We start from the raw sequence: 19545 nt of genomic DNA, 5'->3' as shown, positions 1-19545 counted from the left end.
TGGCTATGTTGGTGTGTGGCTGCCATGGCTGTGTTGGTGTGTGGCTGCCATGGCTGTGTTGGTGTGTTGCTGCCATGGCTGTGTTGGTGTGTGGCTGCCATGGCTATGTTGGTGTGTTGCTGCCATGGCTGTGTTGGTGTGTTGCTGCCATGGCTATGTTGGTGTGTGGCTGCCATGGCTATGTTGGTGTGTGGCTGCCATGGCTATGTTGGTGTGTGGCTGCCATGGCTGTGTTGGTGTGTTGCTGCCATGGCTGTGTTGGTGTGTTGCTGCCATGGCTATGTTGGTGTGTGGCTGCCATGGCTATGTTGGTGTGTGGCTGCCATGGCTATGTTGGTGTGTGGCTGCCATGGCTATGTTGGTGTGTGGCTGCCATGGCTATGTTGGTGTGTGGCTGCCATGGCTATGTTGGTGTGTGGCTGCCATGGCTATGTTGGTGTGTGGCTGCCATGGCTATGTTGGTGTGTGGCTGCCATGGCTATGTTGGTGTGTGGCTGCCATGGCTATGTTGGTGTGTGGCTGCCATGGCTGTGTTGGTGTGTTGCTGCCATGGCTGTGTTGGTGTGTTGCTGCCATGGCTATGTTGGTGTGTGGCTGCCATGGCTATGTTGGTGTGTGGCTGCCATGGCTGTGTTGGTGTGTGGCTGCCATGGCTGTGTTGGTGTGTTGCTGCCATGGCTGTGTTGGTGTGTGGCTGCCATGGCTATGTTGGTGTGTGGCTGCCATGGCTGTGTTGGTGTGTTGCTGCCATGGCTGTGTTGGTGTGTTGCTGCCATGGCTATGTTGGTGTGTGGCTGCCATGGCTATGTTGGTGTGTGGCTGCCATGGCTATGTTGGTGTGTGGCTGCCATGGCTGTGTTGGTGTGTTGCTGCCATGGCTGTGTTGGTGTGTTGCTGCCATGGCTATGTTGGTGTGTGGCTGCCATGGCTATGTTGGTGTGTGGCTGCCATGGCTATGTTGGTGTGTGGCTGCCATGGCTATGTTGGTGTGTGGCTGCCATGGCTATGTTGGTGTGTGGCTGCCATAGCTATGTTGGTGTGTGGCTGCCATGGCTATGTTGGTGTGTGGCTGCCATGGCTATGTTGGTGTGTGGCTGCCATGGCTATGTTGGTGTGTGGCTGCCATGGCTATGTTGGTGTGTGGCTGCCATGGCTGTGTTGGTGTGTGGCTGCCATGGCTGTGTTGGTGTGTTGCTGCCATGGCTGTGTTGGTGTGTTGCTGCCATGGCTATGTTGGTGTGTGGCTGCCATGGCTATGTTGGTGTGTGGCTGCCATGGCTATGTTGGTGTGTGGCTGCCATGGCTGTGTTGGTGTGTTGCTGCCATGGCTATGTTGGTGTGTGGCTGCCATGGCTATGTTGATGTGTGGCTGCCATGGCTGTGTTGGTGTGTGGTTGCCATGGCTGTGTTGGTGTGTTGCTGCCATGGCTATGATGGTGTGTGGCTGCCATGGCTATGTTGGTATGTCGCTGCCATGGCTATGTTGGTGTGTGGCTGCCATGGCTATGTTGGTGTGTGGCTGCCATGGCTATGATGGTGTGTGGCTGCCATGGCTATGTTGGTATGTCGCTGCCATGGCTATGTTGGTGTGTGGCTGCCATGGCTATGTTGGTGTGTGGCTGCCATGGCTATGTTGGTGTGTGGCTGCCATGGCTATGTTGGTGTGTTGCTGCCATGGCTATGATGGTGTGTGGCTGCCATGGCTATGTTGGTATGTCGCTGCCATGGCTATGTTGGTGTGTGGCTGCCATGGCTATGTTGGTGTGTGGCTGCCATGGCTATGTTGGTGTGTGGCTGCCATGGCTATGTTGGTGTGTGGCTGCCATGGCTATGTTGGTGTGTGGCTGCCATGGCTATGTTGGTGTGTGGCTGCCATGGCTGTGTTGGTGTGTTGCTGCCATGGCTGTGTTGGTGTGTTGCTGCCATGGCTATGTTGGTGTGTGGCTGCCATGGCTATGTTGGTGTGTGGCTGCCATGGCTGTGTTGGTGTGTGGCTGCCATGGCTGTGTTGGTGTGTGGCTGCCATGGCTGTGTTGGTGTGTTGCTGCCATGGCTATGATGGTGTGTGGCTGCCATGACTATGTTGGTGTGTTGCTGCCATGGCTGTGTTGGTGTGTTGCTGCCATGGCTGTGTTGGTGTGTTGCTGCCATGGCTGTGTTGGTGTGTGGCTGCCATGGTTGTGTTGGTGTGTTGCTGCCATGGCTATGTTGGTGTGTGGCTGCCATGGCTATGTTGGTGTGTTGCTGCCATGGCTGTGTTGGTATGTTGCTGCCATGGCTGTGTTGGTGTGTTGCTGCCATGGCTGTGTTGGTGTGTGGCTGCCATGGCTGTGTTGGTTTCGCGTTACCGCGGCCTTGTTGGTGTGTCTTTGCTGTGGCTATGTTGGTGTGTCAGTCCTGCAGCTGCATTGATGTGCATGTACTGCGGCTACGTTGGTAGAGCAGTACCACAGCTGTGTTGGTGTGTCAGTCCCGTGGCTTCTTTGATGTGCCGGTGCAACTGCTGTATTGTTGTAGTTGTGCTGCGGCTATGTTTGATGTGGTTGTGCACTGACTAAAGTGATGGTGAAACATTGATACGATGTTTCTTTGCTCCCAGTATGTACAGCATGGTCAACCAAGCCTTTGTCCAACAATTTCTGGAATTCATGAGTCTTCCACCTCTTATTACATTCCTGTTGGGATTCCATGGGATATTCAATTTGCTGTCAATAACCTTCACAATCCTCCTGCCACTGTGAGTGATTGAATGCAACCATTTTTTATTTTGTGATCCAACTATGTTTTAAGCAATGTCTTCCTACCCATGGCAACATGACCTTTGTGTATGGATGTCAATCCAGACCACGGTGGCGACTGCATTGCTCGTTATCTCTTTTGGGAGTCCCTCCTCCTTTCACTGGGTTATCTTGTCAATACAACCAAGCACATGTGCAAAAACCTCCAATCCCATAATTTATCCCATACATGTGTTCTTTCTTTTTCCCATGACACCCTATCTCCTCCTAACCTCCCCTCGGTGTCCTTCCCCTCCTCCTGCACTCCCCTATCTATGCATCTCCTCTATTCACCTCTCCCCCCACCCCCACTCTTTGTTTCTTGATGCTGTTTTCATCATTAACTTTCTCCACCACTCTGTTCTTCCACCCTTGGGTACAGAAATTGTAGATAGCTTCCAAGCAGGCATTCCCGTTGTCATACAATTTCAATATGTTTTTATAAATGTGCACTTTCAAATTTTTCTGTAGTGAGATTAAAAAGTTTTATTTCCGAGATATTGATTCGTTGAAAAAATTAATCAGTTGTTTGTATTGGTGTTTATCACAGGGAACTTGTGCAGTACGAACTAGAAAGCATCTGAAAATGCAAAGCCCGTCTGCGTCTGTTTGTATTCAGACGTCTTCTTCTTCCACATGCTCCAAATAACGAAAACTGTTAAAAAAAATACAAAATTAAAATTGATGATTTCATGGAGCCTTTAACTTTGAGCTTTAGATGTAAAAAAAAAAAAAATCACCTTCTAGCTTTTGATTGGTGAACCAATTCTGTGACCTGCAAATTTTTTAAATTTCAGGTCAATTCGAGGAAGGTTTGATGGTTTATGCAAACTTGACCTTTGACCTTTTGATCTAAAACAACAATAGTCTTCTGCCTTTTGATTGGTGAACCAATTTAGTGACCCAATATGCAAATTCTTTAAATTTCAGATCAATTGGGAGAAAATTGGCAATTTTATGCAAACTTGACCTTTGACCTTTTGATCTAAAAAATAAACAATCAACTTGTAGCTTTTGATTGGTGAACCAATTCTGTGACCCAATATGCAAATTCTTAAAATTTCAGGTCAAAATCGGATAAGAATTGACGACTTTATTTGATGCTCACCTTTGATCTTTTGACTAAATTATTAATTTGCCTTCTCCATATTTTCATAATAAAACTTTGTTGAAAATTTGATGACAAAACTCAATTGGTAAATTTAAATTTCAGGTCAATTGGATGAAAATGGATGATTTTAGTGACGCTGACATTTAACTTTTTGGCAAAATTCTTAATCTTCCTTCTCTGTATTATCATACTAGAGCTTTGGTGAAAATTTGATGAAATAGCTCAAATGGTTAAAAAAAGTTACGGCCCTGACACACACACACACACACACACACACACACACACACACACACACACACACACACACACACACACACACACACACACACACACACACACACACACAATCTCATTTTTTCATTTCTGTTCCTCAAAATTCTATCTCTCTTTTATTCACAGACACACACACACACACACACACACACACACACACACACACACACACACACACACACACACACACACACACACACACACACACACACACACACACACACACACACACATATACACACACACACACACACACACACATATACACACACACACACACACACACACACACATCTCATTTTTTCATTTCTGTTCCTCAAAATTCTATCTCTCTCTTTTATTCACAGACACACACACACACACACACACACACACACACACACACACACACACACACACACACACACACACACACACACACACATCTCATTTTTTCATTTCTGTTCCTCAAAATTCTATCTCTCTCTTTTATTCACAGACACACACACACACACACACACACACACACACACACACACACACACACACACACACACACACACAATCTCATTTTTTCATTTCTGTTCCTCAAAATTCTATCTCTCTTTTATTCACAGACACACACACACACACACACACACACACACACACACACACACACACACACACACACACACACACATACACACACACACACACACACACACACACACACACACACACACACACACACATACACACACACACACACACACACACACACATCTCATTTTTTCATTTCTGTTCCTCAAAATTCTATCTCTCTCTTTTATTCACAGACACACACACACACACACACACACACACACACACACACACACACACACACACACACACACACACACACACACACACACTTAATTAATTGTACAGTATCGGTTGTTCCTAAACTTAAATATACATAATTTAAAGGATTGTTGAAAATGATGTTAATTTTACAACATTCCATATTCAACTTTATTTAAATTGTAAACCTCAAACATAGTTTCTCCACCTAAAGCAAGAACCTTAACCCGTAAGCAATTGACTAGTTCCCCGACTGCACGGATCATCAGCTGGGCACCGTTCTTCCTCGAGGTTTCGATCCTTTCAGCCCAGGACCTCTCCAAACGGCGGATCCACAACCTCGATCATGGATCCACATCAATAGATGGTACATCAGTAGATCACACACAGAAATGATCTGCTGTGCAGAGGACGGGCTAATTAGCGTACTTTGTTCGTATTTCAGGAACGTTCTTGTCACTTCCATCAGTGATGGCTTCATGTTCGTGGAGGTTCTAAGGTGTGTTACAGGTTGACTTGCGAGTTATTCACTGGCTGTGCGTGTTTCTCATTGATATATGGCAGGTTCAGTGCGATGTGATGATCGAAGGTAACACCACTCACCTGAAGGGAAACCGCAACGGCAGTGAAAATGGAAAAACCTTTTACCATTGCGAAGAATCTGAGGTCGGTGTGAGTTTACAAACCATGTTTTTTTTGGGTTTTTTTAGGCCGCACATTACACCTGTTAGACTTGTTAAATCAATTTGTGAATTAACTGGTTGGCAATAACAAACAGAATCAACACAATTTATTTTTTATCACTAAACGTAATCATATATTTGTTTTAATGACGTAGTTCAGCGTAATGCTGTGGGTACGTCGGTGAAATCCCAAAATACAGAACATAAATGTTATGTCAATAGGGAGACTGTGAGTACAATGTCATTGTTTTCAGGGTGGTTTAAGGGTTGCGATTGCTGTTCCTTATTTTCCACACCCAATGCAGTTTTCTTTCTCGAGCAAGAGCCTGTACTACAAGGCCTCACTAAACGTACAGTGGGAGTCAGGCAAGAGGTTAGACAATGCTGGATACAATGGTGAGACTGTCAAACACTTTCTTGTTCCCAGTTATTCATCCTAAAAACTGTTTCAAACAACTTGGCTTGAATATTCGTAAAATATTTTTGCGCAACAACATTCCCCTTTCACATTTTGCTTCGTACGATCAACTTTAAAATTGACAAGCAAACATAATGCTATATTCAATAAAACGAAATACTACAGACAGATGAGTAATCCTGTCCCCACTGTCTGATCGTGTGTCGGTGATTTGAAGTGACCTTTTATGACTGTAAAAGGACCCATTCGGACTGTAGTCAATGCCAAGCCTCGGATGATGTCCTGCGGTGCGAATGGTGTAAATCTTCTGCTGACTGCATGTACGAGACTCAATGCAATGGTGATACTGCAGCCAGTGGAGATTGCCCCCCACCTAACATCATCAGTGTGAGTCTTTTCACCTGAGCCCACTTCACCTCTACGCACACAACATTGGATTCAACTGTGTCGGTGATCATTTTCATCTCCATATGTGGGTTTCAGAAGGTGGAACAAAGCCCGCATAGGTCTCAAAGTATCCAACTTCTTGTGTGTGTATATGTATGAGTGTGTATGAGTGTGTTTATGTGTGTGTGTACGTGCGAGCGTGCACAATCACAACCACATTTGTGCTCGTGTATATAAATATATACATGGTTGCCCAGAAAAAATTAAGTTATGATGGGTGTTTCACTGTTTAAAACAAAAATAACCTGCAACAAGGAGAAATAAGGTATATGAGCCAAATATTATAAAGACATATATAAATGCTACATGCAGTGCCTTCAGAAAGTATTCACACCCCTTGACGTTTTTCACATTTCGTTGTGACATCCTGAATTTAAAATGGATTAAATTGAGATTTTTTGTCACTGATCTACACATAATATTCCATAATGACAACGTGGAATTCTTTTTGAGAAATCTTTACAAAATAATTAAAAATGAAAGGCTGAAATATTCTGAGTAAAGAAGTATTCAACCCCTTTGCTATGACATTCTAAATTGAGCTCAGGTGCATCCAATTTCCTTTGATCATCCTTGAGATGTCTCTACAACTTGATTGGAGTCCACATGTGGCCAATTCAATTATTTGAACATGACTTAGAAAGAAACACACCTTTCTATATAAGGTCCCACAGTTGGCGGTGCATGTCAGAGCAGAAACTCTACAATGAAGTCCAAGGAAATGTCCGTAGAACTCCGAGATATAATTGTGAAGAGGCATAGACCTGGGGAATGGTATGAAACCATTTCTAGAGTGATGAAAGTTCCCAAGAGCACAGTGAGCTCCACCATTAGATAATGGAAAGAATATGGAACTACCCAGACTCTTTCTAGAGCTGGCCGTCCGACCAAACTGAGCAACCAGGTAAGAAGGACCTTGATCAGGGAGGTGATTGAGAACCCAATGACCATTCGGACAGAACTACAGAGTTCCTTGGCTGAGATGGGAGAACCTGCCGGAAGGACAACGGTCTCCTTCACAAATCGAGGCTTTATAGGAGAGTGGTCAGACAAAAATGAAATTTAATCCATTTAAAATTCAGGCTGTAACACAACAAAATGTGAAAAAGTGAAGGGGTATGAATACTTCTGAAGTCGCTGTATGAAAGCAAATGATTTGTATAACTCATCACAGAAACAAGCAACCTATTACAGCAACTGACAAAAATACCCCTAACCCGAAGCAATATGTTACTTTTTCTGGCAACACTGTATGTATGTATATGTATATGGCGGCCATTTTGGATTTGACCTCTCACGGTTCTCAGAGGTCAAATCTGACTTCCCTCCACATCTGAAAATAAACCTTATGGTATGCACTAACTATGTTAGAAATTTCATGCTTTTCTCATAAAATGCACAATTGTTGTGTTTATCTGCTGCACTAGTACACCCTTTCACCCATGGGACTCGCTCATTCACTTGGCATGATGAAAGAATGTCCACTCCCCCAGGATAGCTCCTGCCCCAAACTCAACCCCCATTACCAGCATCACCCCCTACTGTCTGTGTTTCTTCTGATTTACCAGTCACATCCTTTTTCACACATGGTGCTCAAACTTGTCTTCGAGAGTGTTCACTCCCCCAAGATGGTTTTTCACTTTGACCTGCTTCTCCAACAACTTCAAATCCCCACCCCATCTAAATCTACATAGACTAAGTACATCTCTATCGATGAAATAAATCTATATAGAGTAGCAGAAAATTCTATATTTTCACATCATTCATCCTTGAATAGTCTCGCTGTGTACCGAACAATGCATGCGGATTTGCCGACGTGCAAGTTGCAGATACCAGAAGGAAGGTCAGACAGAGTAGCGGAATACATGTCCGGCAGAAGGAATGAAAATATAGTATAAAACATTCAATTTCATTCATATATTTACAATCACTAGAAGGCAACGTTCTCTGAAGAGCCAAGCGGCTTATGTTATTATCCTCATTCAAACGTTTAATTCAAAATACCTTTTTACTTGATATGTTTTACTTGGTATGTTTTCTTGGTATTCATCTGCATATATGTTTTACCATTACAGACCAATAGCAATTGTTAGTTCAGTCCCTCCATTTTAGGTAAGCCCATTATCTTCCCAGTACTGGCTGCAATACATTCCTATAAGCCCGATAGGGGGGCTGTATATCGAAGTTCATGCCAAAAAGGTGTAGCCGATGCAACTGTTTAGCAAGAAGAGCCTTGTAAAAAAAGAACAAGTCAGGAGACGACGATGGTTCACGAGCGAGCGGTATTCAATGACAAAGGACGGACTATAACCGAAACAGGCCCGGACAGGCCAGGCCCGGAAATGTCAAAACGAAGGTTACTGATCTTGAAATGAGATAGAAAATAATGTATAATCGGTTATGAGGTTAGTTAGCTGCACAATACCGAAAATTCGGTGAAAAATGAAATGAAAAAAGAAAAAAAGAAAAAAAAAAACGAAAAAAATAAAATAAATGAAAAATCGAGCTCCGTGGGGCTAGACACATGACATTGGCCTAACCAAATATCGAAACCCCTGTCAGATTCCACCAAACCCCTCGGAGAAGATGTAGCTTGAACTCGATTACCCCCTAAAAAGACATCTTTTTCGGGCGTGGCTCCGCCCACAATGGGCGCAATACGCCCACTCTAGGCAGGACACAACTAGATCACGATATCAACCTTCTACCCAAGTTTCATCAAGATCGGATGATATCATCGGGTAGTTATGCTGCGGACAGTCCGACACACACACACACACACACACACACACACACACACACACACACACACACACACACACACACACACACACACACACACACACACACACACACACACACACACACACACACACACACACACACACACACACACACACACAAACAGACGCATACACATAACGAATATAGTGGTCACTTGATAACTCGTGAAACAATATATACATATATGTCTGTTTACTCTTTTTCTGTGCTCTCTTCACATTCTCTCTCTTTCATTTTCGTGCTTGAGTGTGAAGTGATGAGTTCCAATTGTTCATTCGTTGTGAAATCACTTCGCAGTTTGAACCAAAGCGAGGTCCCACTGATGGGGGAACAAAGGTCACCATATGTGGAACAGACCTCGGCCAAAAGGCCAACGACATACAGGACCCTGTAGTCATCGCTGGGGTTCGCTGCAATGTGACTATCAGCAGCTATCGGATTTCACAGAGGTACGATCACACAGGTTTTGCGTATTGAAAAATCACGCGCATGTTTTGAATAAATTCTTCAGGTTATTTAATTGGTGGAGACCGTGTAGGTAGGCTTGCGAAAGTGATTGTGTCTCGAACGTCCATGTTCTGTGTGTGCAGAATCTGACAGCTTATTTCAAGGCCTGTTGATGTTATCATGACCATCTGTGTATCCTTTTGATTGCCGATATGGTCACACAGGGTGGTATGTGTAACCGAGGAGGCAGTGAGGCCCATCTCAGGCCCTTTGGAGTTGGACGTTCGCCTTCCAGTTTCCAAGCAACAAGTCCGAGCTTCGACGACTGATAATTTTACATTTGAGGTGAGCCTTCTAAGACCGACCCAGCTATAAACTGTCATCCTGGTGTTTCACAGGCAGCGTGATTCATCAGTGTGTGCTGTCCCTAGGATGGACGTTAAACTGGGCCATCTGCCAGCATTAGTTGGTGGATGTTTAAGATCTCATGTTCTTCATGAAGAGTAGGTGAGATATCGCTGGCACAATTCCCAAACTACTGATGGGAAGGCAATGGCAAACCACCTAGCTATAACCTTTGCCAAGAAACCGCTTCGGCAGTCCTGAACCTTCCTCGTTTCGGCAGTACAGAACCACTGAACCAAGAACCCACATCTTCACCCTTCCTGTAATTTTGTTACAGACGTGAGTAATTGTGGAGGTTCCTCTCATGTGATGGGTTGACTGTAGCAGATCTGAAATTCTCGCTCTTGCTATTTTGCCAAACAGTGTATTGCGAAATTGCTGTGGATCCTCTTTGAATACCATTCTCCTTATTTCTCTGCATATGTCTCGCTCTGACCTTAATTCATGATGTCATTGCCAACTTAATTTCGGTGATCATAAATGAATATTTTGCGTACAGCTAATCAATTTTGTCCATGTTACATTTCAAACTAGAAAGGCACTCGGTAGAGCGCAAACCTCCGCCAGGTTGAACAGTTTCCGTTTTGTATCCCACTGATAGACCAGATCTGGATTCGGACCTGAACCAAAATCGAATCGGCTTGTTCTTGTCACTTACCCAACTTTTCCACCTAGTTTCGTCATAAGTTGTCGACAACCTTTTTGAAATATGTTGTTTATCGTTTTTGGCATCTATCACTCAATGGTGAACAACAACAGCAACAACAACAGCAACAGGCATTTTAAGACCATTTTCCCTGCTAGAGTGGGGGTTAGCCTTGCGGGCCCCATGACGATCTTCTCCATTTTGCCCTATTTTCTGCATCTCTCCTTGGTAACCCCCTTGCCCGCATTTCTTCTTCCACCATCTTTAGCCAAGTCTTTCTCGGTCTTCCCCGTCCTCTACTTCCTTCTACATTCGTTTCCATCACTCTTCTCAACCAGTCACTTTCATCCTTCCTCAACACATGACCAAACCATCTCAACCTGTTCCTCTTCACAGCATCAATCACAGGCTCTATTCCCATCATCTTTCACAATTCATCATTTGTCTTCCTCTCTCTCTCGACGATACTCAGCACATCCACCGAACCATTCGCATTTCCACCCTTTCCAGCCTTCGTTGCTGCTCTACGTTCATTACCCATGTCTCGCTCCCATAAATCATAACACTTCTCACACATGCAACATACACCTTTCCCTTCAGCTTCAACGACACTTCCCTCCTCATCAGCACGCCACTCAGTTCCCGAAACTTCTTCCATGCACATGTCACTCTAGCAACCGTTGCCGAGTCTGATCCAACTTCTCCATTCAACATGTCTCAACATCACTCAATGGTGAACAATCACTTTATAATTTAAAAAACTCGTATCCGGATTCTGATCTTCACCAAATTCTAATCTATTTGGCCTTGTCACACACCCAACTTGTCCACCAAATTTTGTTCGATTACGTCTACAACTTTTTGAGATATCGTACTATATGTCAGTTTTTGCTCCATCACTCAATGGTGAAGAATAACTTAAAATAATTGTCTGTTCCAGTTCCGGATCTGGATCTTCACCAAAATCGAATTGATTTGGCCTCGTCACAGACCCAACTTCTCCTCCAAATTTCATCCAAATCTGTCCTCAACCTTTTGCGATATCTTGCTCAGACAGACAACCAGGCAGGGGTGAAAACATAAGCTCCCAAAACATAAGAGGTAAAAAACCCCCCAAAAAACCACATGGACACTGCTAGGACTTCCAGGAAAGAAGTTGGTTTTTTCAAATAAAGTGGATCTGGGGTGAATTAACGGGTGTAGAAAAGATCAAGGTTTTGGATAGGGGAAGATAAGAGATTTTTTTTTTTTGTATGCAAGATCGAGGCTCGTGAAAGAGCTAACATTAATCACACAAAAGGTCAAACCGACACATAAAACACAAAATAAGGGGAGCAGTAGACAAGATGGGGAGAGAGAGGGAAGGACACAAACACAACATTTGAGAGCAGGGACATCGAGAGATCTGTGGGAGGGAGAGGGCTTGGGGGGAGGAGGCGTGTGAGGAGGGGGGGGGGGGGGGTTGGAGAAGTATAAAACACTTGGACACTGCAAGGACTTCCAGGAAAGAAGTTGGAGAAAGAAGTTGTTAGAGGAAAACACACCATGCTGTTCTTGGGCAGTGACTGAGAGTTCAGGGAAGGTTAAACGAAAATCTACTTCTTAATTTGCCCCATTCCACCAAATATTTAAATCTAAAAAAGTCTGGGATACAATCTTTATGACCCTGCTCACTATTCTAATTGAACGCAAGCCAATTTTTCCAGAAACAGTGCTGGCAGACAACCATCGCTTCAAGGATAGTTCCATAAGATCTCGCACTTTATTAATCCCATTGTTCGTAAAATGTTCCATAAAAGCTTGGCTGGTAGATACTTCAGCGAATAATGACTTTTGGAACAATGGCTCATGCACAAACTTCCTGGGATCGTAAGAGATCTCCAACTGCTGCACTCCTAGAGCTTGCCAGGTGTTCAGGAGAGACCGATGAAATGCAGGGAGCCGAGCTCTTTCGACCTGCTTCAAGTCCATAAGGAAAAGTTCCCGGTCATAGTCCATTCCACCTACTTGCCTGAGCAAGCTATTCGTGAGTGGACGCCAGGGCACAACCTCACTGTATAGCAGACGTTTTATTGTCATTAGCCGAAAAGCCATTATTCGACTAGGGATGTGCACCAGGTTTTGACCACCTGAATTACATGGTCTGCACAACACATCTGGCTTAAGCCAGTGGTAGCCTCCCCAGAAAAAGTCAACGAGACCCCTCTGAATGTTGGTGATCAGAGCTTGAGGAGGCTGGAGTGCTATGATCTTATGCGATACGATTGGAAGCACCAGGTTGTTTATTATCGTTACCCGTGCCTTAAGTGACAAGATATGGAGCATCCCTTTGCATTTTGATAATTTCTGCTTAATGTTATCTAGGAAACCATCCCAGTTTTTCTTCATATAGCTTGTAGTTCCCAAATGGATGCCTAAGTATTTAAACCCATCCGTTTTCCATAACATTCCTCCTGGAAGAGTTGGGGGAACTGTATGTGAAGCCTGTGACGCAGACAGGGTATTTGGGTACAGAGAAAGAGCTACGCTCTTGTTCCAATTTACTCTTGCTGATGAAGCAAGTTCAAATTTGGCAAAACACCGGGATAGCTCAAAAACATCTTCCTGGTTTTTAACCACAACACACAGGTCGTCTGCATATGCTGACGTAACAATTTTGGAATTGTTTGACAAGGACAAACCAGATAAGTTGGTACGAAGGAGAGCCAGTAAAGGTTCGATGGACAGTGTGTACAACATGCCTGACAGTGGACAGCCCTGGCGGATGCTGTGCTGAAAGGGGAAAGGATGACACAGACTGTTATTTACTTTTAGCAGGCATGATACATTGTTATATAAAAGTTTTATGCAAGAAATGAATTTTTCTCCAAATCCTGCTTTAGTAAGAACTTCAAACAAAAAATGAGTGATCCACACTGTCAAAAGCTTTCTCCTGATCAAGGAGTAATAACCCAAAAGCCTGCGACGCAGTTTGACCGATAGTAATCAAGTCTCTAACCAAGAAAACACTGTCATACATGGATCGTTCAGGTATGCAATACGTTTGGTCATTCCCAACTAAGAAAGAGATGACCTTTTTAAGACACATTGCAAGCATTTTTGACACAATCTTATAGTCAGTGTTTAGCAATGACACAGGCCGCCAGTTTGTAATCTGCTGCAAATCCCCTTTCTTGGGAAGAAAACACAAGACAGCTCTTCTGCAGCTCAGGGGCAATTCCCCCTGATTTAGGCTCTCGTGAAAGGTCTCCATTAGAGCAGGACCCAAAACATTCCAAAAAACTTTGTAAAATTCAGCAGGAAGTCCGTCAATTCCAGGGACCTTGCCGTCTTCGAGTTGTTTCACTGCTGTAGTGAGCTCCTCAAGAGAAATGTCACATTCCAGTTGAAATTGCTGCTCTTCAGAAAGAGACATGGGAGAAGTTCAATCATCTCATTTGCCGTCGTTTTATCCACCGTTCTTGAAGTTTTTTTGTTTTTTTTTGTATTCAGAGTCGAGGCTCGTGAAAGAGCTAACATTTATCAAACAAACAAATCAAACAAACAAGCAAATAAAGTATATAAAAAGGGGAGCGGTCGACAAGATGGGGAGAGAAGGGGAGGAAGCACACAAACACAACATTTGAGAGAGGCTATGGGGTGAAAAGACTGGGAAAAACAGAGAACGAAAGTTATTGGGGCACAAACGACGGACCGCTGAGAGAAAAACAAAGCCTCAAGGTTGGACACTGTACAAGGCCTCAAAAGACACGACACGAATTAACACGATTTTCTATACAGGTATGAAAGATTTGCACCGAAAATCTTCCTCGGGACACACTATACGTACACACACCATAAAATAAATACAGTTATAACGGTAATACAAATGGGAACAATTACTTAACTTCGATTTCGATGGAGAGCGTGGACAGCTGCGAATAAACGAAACCTCGCTGGCAAGACCGGAAGCGGAAGTCAGTAAAACACGTTTGGAGTAAACAAGTTTGAGTAAAACTCTTGCAGTGAATGTTTAATGTCACTCTGGCAAGTCAGAACACCGTCGGAAGAGCGTAGACTCTGAATCTGCCGAGAAGTGTTGGCAGCCTTCTGCATTTTGAAGAACGCTTTGTTTGGAGTTTCGAGGTGTATTCTGCTCATCCGCAGGTGAATCATTGCTCCCGCCGCACGCTCTTTGACCAGTTGGCCAGCAGGGTCTTTTTTTCTATCAGCTGCTGATATTGGTCACTTCCCCAAGATGTTCCAACTTCTTTTTCATATTTCAGTACATCTGCTTTTAGAGCACTTATCAAACCAGACGTATTACTGGTGGCATACGAGCAATATTGTTGGCAGAAAATCCGAATTTGTGATTTGGTACAGTCCCACCACTGTCGCATATTGACATAGGAACACTTTTTCTTTTCTAATCCTTTCCAAACCAGTCTGAAGGCATTTTTAAAAAGTTCATCTTGTACCAATTTCACATTGAAATTCCAGTGTACACTCTTGCAGCAATGATAGGGTAACATACAATCCATTACAATCAAATGGTGATCAGAAAAGCCAGATGGAGTTATACATGTTCTCTTAACCAGATTCACCATTCCTTGGTTCACGTACAATCTGTCCAGTCGACCCATGGTTAACTGGTTTTTTGCACAGCACACCCATGTACAGTCACGTGAAAAAGTAAGTACACCCCATGTAAAGTTTTGAATTTTTCAACATATTTCAACATACAGCTATTTGATCTTCATTTCAACAATATTGACAGATAAAGGTGATATAATATAACAAATATCATGAAACATTTACATTTTGTAGTCCATTGTATAATTTAAATAAACATAAATGCAAATTTCGCATGTGGAAAAAGTAAGTACACCCATGGCTCTAATAGGTGGTATTGCCCCCTTTGGCAGAAACAACCTCAAGTAGGCGTTTCTTATAACTGTCTACCAGTCTCTGACATCGACTGGGAGAAATTGTTGCCGACTCCTCCATGCAGAATTCTTTCAGCGGTGCGATGTTTGAGGGGTTTCTTGCATGCAAAGCTCGTTTCAAATCCCCCCACAACATCTCGATGGGATTTAGATCCGGGCTTTGACTTGGCCATTCCAGAACCCTCCATTTCTTTCTTTTCAGCCATTCCTTGGTGGATTTACTGGTATGTTTAGGGTCATTGTCATGTTGCAAGGTCCACCTTCGGTTGAGCTTCAACTTTCCGACAGATGGCCTCACATTATCCTCAAGCACCCTCTGGTACAATGAAGAATTCATAGTGGATTCTATGATGGTGAGCTGCCCAGGACCTGATGCAGAAAAGCTGCCCCAAACCATAATATTTCCACCACCATGCTTTCCAGTTGGCATCAGGTTCTTGTGGTCAAATGCTGGCGTTGGTTTTCGCCAAACATGTCTTCTGGTACTGTGGCCAAATAGCTCTACCTTTGACTCGTCTGTCCAGAGCACATTGTTGCAGAAGTGCTGGTCTTTGCCGAGGTGTTCACTGGCAAACTTTAGTCTTGCCCTGATGTTATTTCTGGACAGCAAAGATTTCCTCCTGGCACACCTCCCATGTAGATCAAATTTGTGCAGCCTCTTTCTAATGGTAGGCTCATGCTCTTTGACATCAACAGTGGCAAGAGCTACCTGTAGGCCCCATGATGACATTCTGGGGGTTCTTAGAGACTTCTTTCAGCATCTTGCGGTCTGCTCTCGGGCTGAACTTGCTGGGGCGGCCTGGCCTGAACAAGTTGGCAGTTGTTTGGAATCTTCTCCACTTATAGATGATCTTCCGGACAGTCGAATGATTGATTTCAAATTGTTTGGAGATCTTTTTAAATCCCTTCCCAGACTCGTAGGCATCTATAACCTTCTTTGTGAAGGCTTCAGAGGGCTCTTTTGATCTCGGCATGGTGACGCCGCACACTTCAACAACAAAGAGCAAACCAAACGAAATGTCTGAGGTTTAAATAAGACAGGTTCCTCCAAGATCCTCTCTAACGATGTTCTAATCATTTGCACCTGAGCTGGTGCACCTGATTCTAATTTTAGGGATTTGATGTTGTGATAAATGTAGGGGTGTACTTACTTTTTCCACATGCGAAATTTGCATTTATGTTTATTTAAATTATACAATGGACTACAAAATGTAAATGTTTCATGATATTTGTTATATTATATCACCTTTATCTATCAATATTGTTGAAATGAAGATCAAATAGCTGTATGTTGAAATATGTTGAAAAAGTCAAAACTTTACATGGGGTGTACTTACTTTTTCACGTGACTGTATATTGACGGGTGTTTGGATTTTGTAATCGCCATACATCTCTAAGTTTGTATTTTTTCACAAGTTGTGCCAAGGACTTTGCACTGGGTGAATGTGGCTCAGGAGTGTTCCTGTCCAGTCGAGGGTTGAGTGTGCAATTATAGTCCCCTCCCCTACCCCCCATACAAATTAAACAAGTCAAATCAACAGTGCTTAAACAATCCGCTAATTTTGGAAGAAATAGAGCCCTTTCAGTGCTGTCACTGGGGCAATACATCTATCTATAATTCCAGTAATCTCTGTATGTGTGTTTGTTTGTATGTTTGTATGTTTGTCTGTGACCGCTGTTTCTCGACAACTACCGGTCCGATATACTTGAAACTTGCCAGGTATATTGCTGGGGACCCGAGGATGTGCATTTTCAAGGTTTTAAATTAATCGCAGAAGTAGTTACCGAGCTATGTCCAAAAAACGATTCAACCAATCAGAGAGCAGCGAGCTATCACGTGTGCCGAACGTGGCGAACAGACTCTGCCTCGGATGGCACATTTGAGAGCGTATTCATTTATTTCCCGTCGGCAAACTATGTTGGCGCTATGTTGGCGTTAAACGATGTTTTAAAACTAATTAAAACTAATTTGCGATTCTTTCGCTTTCCTGCGATATGCGACCTTCCGGAGCTCCTGTGAGAGCGTGCGCCATTACGGATAGTACGGGTACGGGCATGCCATATGTTGGCGTTAAACTATGTTTTAAAACTAATTAAAACCATTTCATGTAAATAGAGGGGGGGGGGGGGGGGATTGTCACTGTACTCGCAAGCCGTTCGCCGTTCGCTTTGGCGTTGCGAATGGACCAAAACATTTCATGGACCAAACCATTTTATGTAAAGCGTTCGCCGTTCGCTTTGGCGTTGCGAATGGACCAAAACATTTCATGGACCAAACCATTTCATGTAAATAGAGGGGGGGGGGGGGGATATAATTTTAGATATATATATAGTACGGGCATGCCCTAGTATTAATAATGCTAACCTTTTGATTGCTGCTAATAAAATCCACCACCATCAAGAAACCCTTACAAATCTCTCTTTAGTGAATCTCAGATGGTTGAAGGCGAGGATGCAAGATTATTGCCACCTCCGCTTTAGCTTCTTCAACCGCACTGGAGAAAAAGAATCACCCTTTAAACATTATGCGCCACTCGTCTTCACAAGATTGGTTGATGTGTGTCTCTTGTAACAAGAAAATATCAATCTTTTCTTTCTCAAATAGTTGTAACACCTCGAGACGCCGCATCCAGCTGTGGCCTCCGTTTATATTGAGAGACGTTATCTTCATTTATTCTTTATTAATTTTCCTCCTCTTGGAGTTCTTTTCCTGCCTTAGTGGCACACTTCCTCAACCGCTGAAATTGAGGTTCTGAGATCCCAACTTGCTGGGGTTCACGAATCATGTTTCTAGTAGTTTCTAGAAAAGCATGTAGGTTTGGGAAATAATCCTGAATTCTAACATTAATTTTCCTGAAGGTTTCATCAAGGAATTTTATAATTTCACCTTCTGTAACTACAGTGTCCACATCCTCATCCTTTTGGGCACAAAACCCACTACCTGATGGGGTAGAGTACGGTTCATCAAAAGCAAACGCATCATCTGTCATTCTCTTCCTGATGCAAAACTATTTCTGAGGAACAAATCTCCCCAGGATCAGAAACGGATATCGTTTTCATTCCTGTTTAGCTGCTCATTGTCACATATAGCATCCTTATCATCCCTTTTATTTTGTTCCAGATGTGTAGGCTTACAGGTTTCCGCTGTGGGGCTGTCCGACTTATCTGTTCTGTCATTACGCTGGGCCATCCCTGCGCCCACCTCTGTGACCATCTTACTATAATTCTGGAACCTGGAACCCCCTGGAGTAAAATAGGCCATTGTGGCGGACATGAAAGCTCACTGGCGTGATGGCATCATTCCGCGCACCAAGTGGGCGTCGGCCACGCCTGAGGGGTAGGCGTGGCCTCGGGATATATACGGGGCGCGCAGCCCCGAGCACTCCAGTGCTACAGTAGGGCTCTTTCAATAAAGACTCTTTTAATTTACCGCGTTGTCTGCTTCCTCCTTGGTAAGCAAGTAGCGCGCGTAGCACTGCGCTTCATTTGGTGACCTCGACGTTGGATCAGCCGTCGCTGACCATCCGTATAGCAATGGCAATCAACGCGGTCAAGCTTCCTGAGTTCTGGGAGGCCCAAGCCGAGCTCTGGTTCGTGCAGGCCGAAGCCCAGTTTCAGCTTCGGCGCATCACGGGCGACGCGACGCGATACTACCACGTCGTCGCCGCCCTCGGGCCCGGCACAGCCGCCCGGGTCGTGTCTGTCCTGAGGAACCCGCCGGACGACCACAGGTACGAGGCGATCAAGCGTCTCCTCCTCGCCACATTCGGCCTCACGGTGGACGCACGGGCCGACCGCCTCCTGGACCTCCCCGAGCTCGGCGAC

At 44.1% G+C, this 19545-nt stretch overlaps 1 protein-coding gene across 3 annotated transcripts in view; it reads left to right on the top strand.

Annotated features, from left to right (window-relative positions):
- LOC137437884 (plexin-B3) overlaps positions 1-19545 on the top strand; it is a 143974-nt gene that overhangs the window by 88356 nt on the left and 36073 nt on the right. For all 3 annotated transcript variants that reach the window (XR_013620986.1, XM_068132583.2, XM_078766310.1), the window contains exons 11-16: positions 2600-2737; positions 5530-5631; positions 5954-6044; positions 6284-6453; positions 9595-9746; positions 9969-10089. Coding sequence is in view for 2 of the 3 variants with exons in the window: in XM_068132583.2 (XP_067988684.2) it covers positions 2600-2737; positions 5530-5631; positions 5954-6044; positions 6284-6453; positions 9595-9746; positions 9969-10089 (774 nt within the window). In the remaining variant the exon portion in view is untranslated. The remainder of the gene's footprint in view (positions 1-2599; positions 2738-5529; positions 5632-5953; positions 6045-6283; positions 6454-9594; positions 9747-9968; positions 10090-19545) is intronic.

Source organism: Myxine glutinosa, chromosome 12, assembly GCF_964187855.1.
Source record: "Myxine glutinosa chromosome 12, kmMyxGlut1.1, whole genome shotgun sequence".
NCBI classification, from domain to species: Eukaryota; Metazoa; Chordata; class Myxini; order Myxiniformes; family Myxinidae; genus Myxine; species Myxine glutinosa.
The sequence above is the reverse complement of the archived record's forward strand: the minus strand, read 5'-3'. Positions and strand labels throughout refer to the sequence as shown.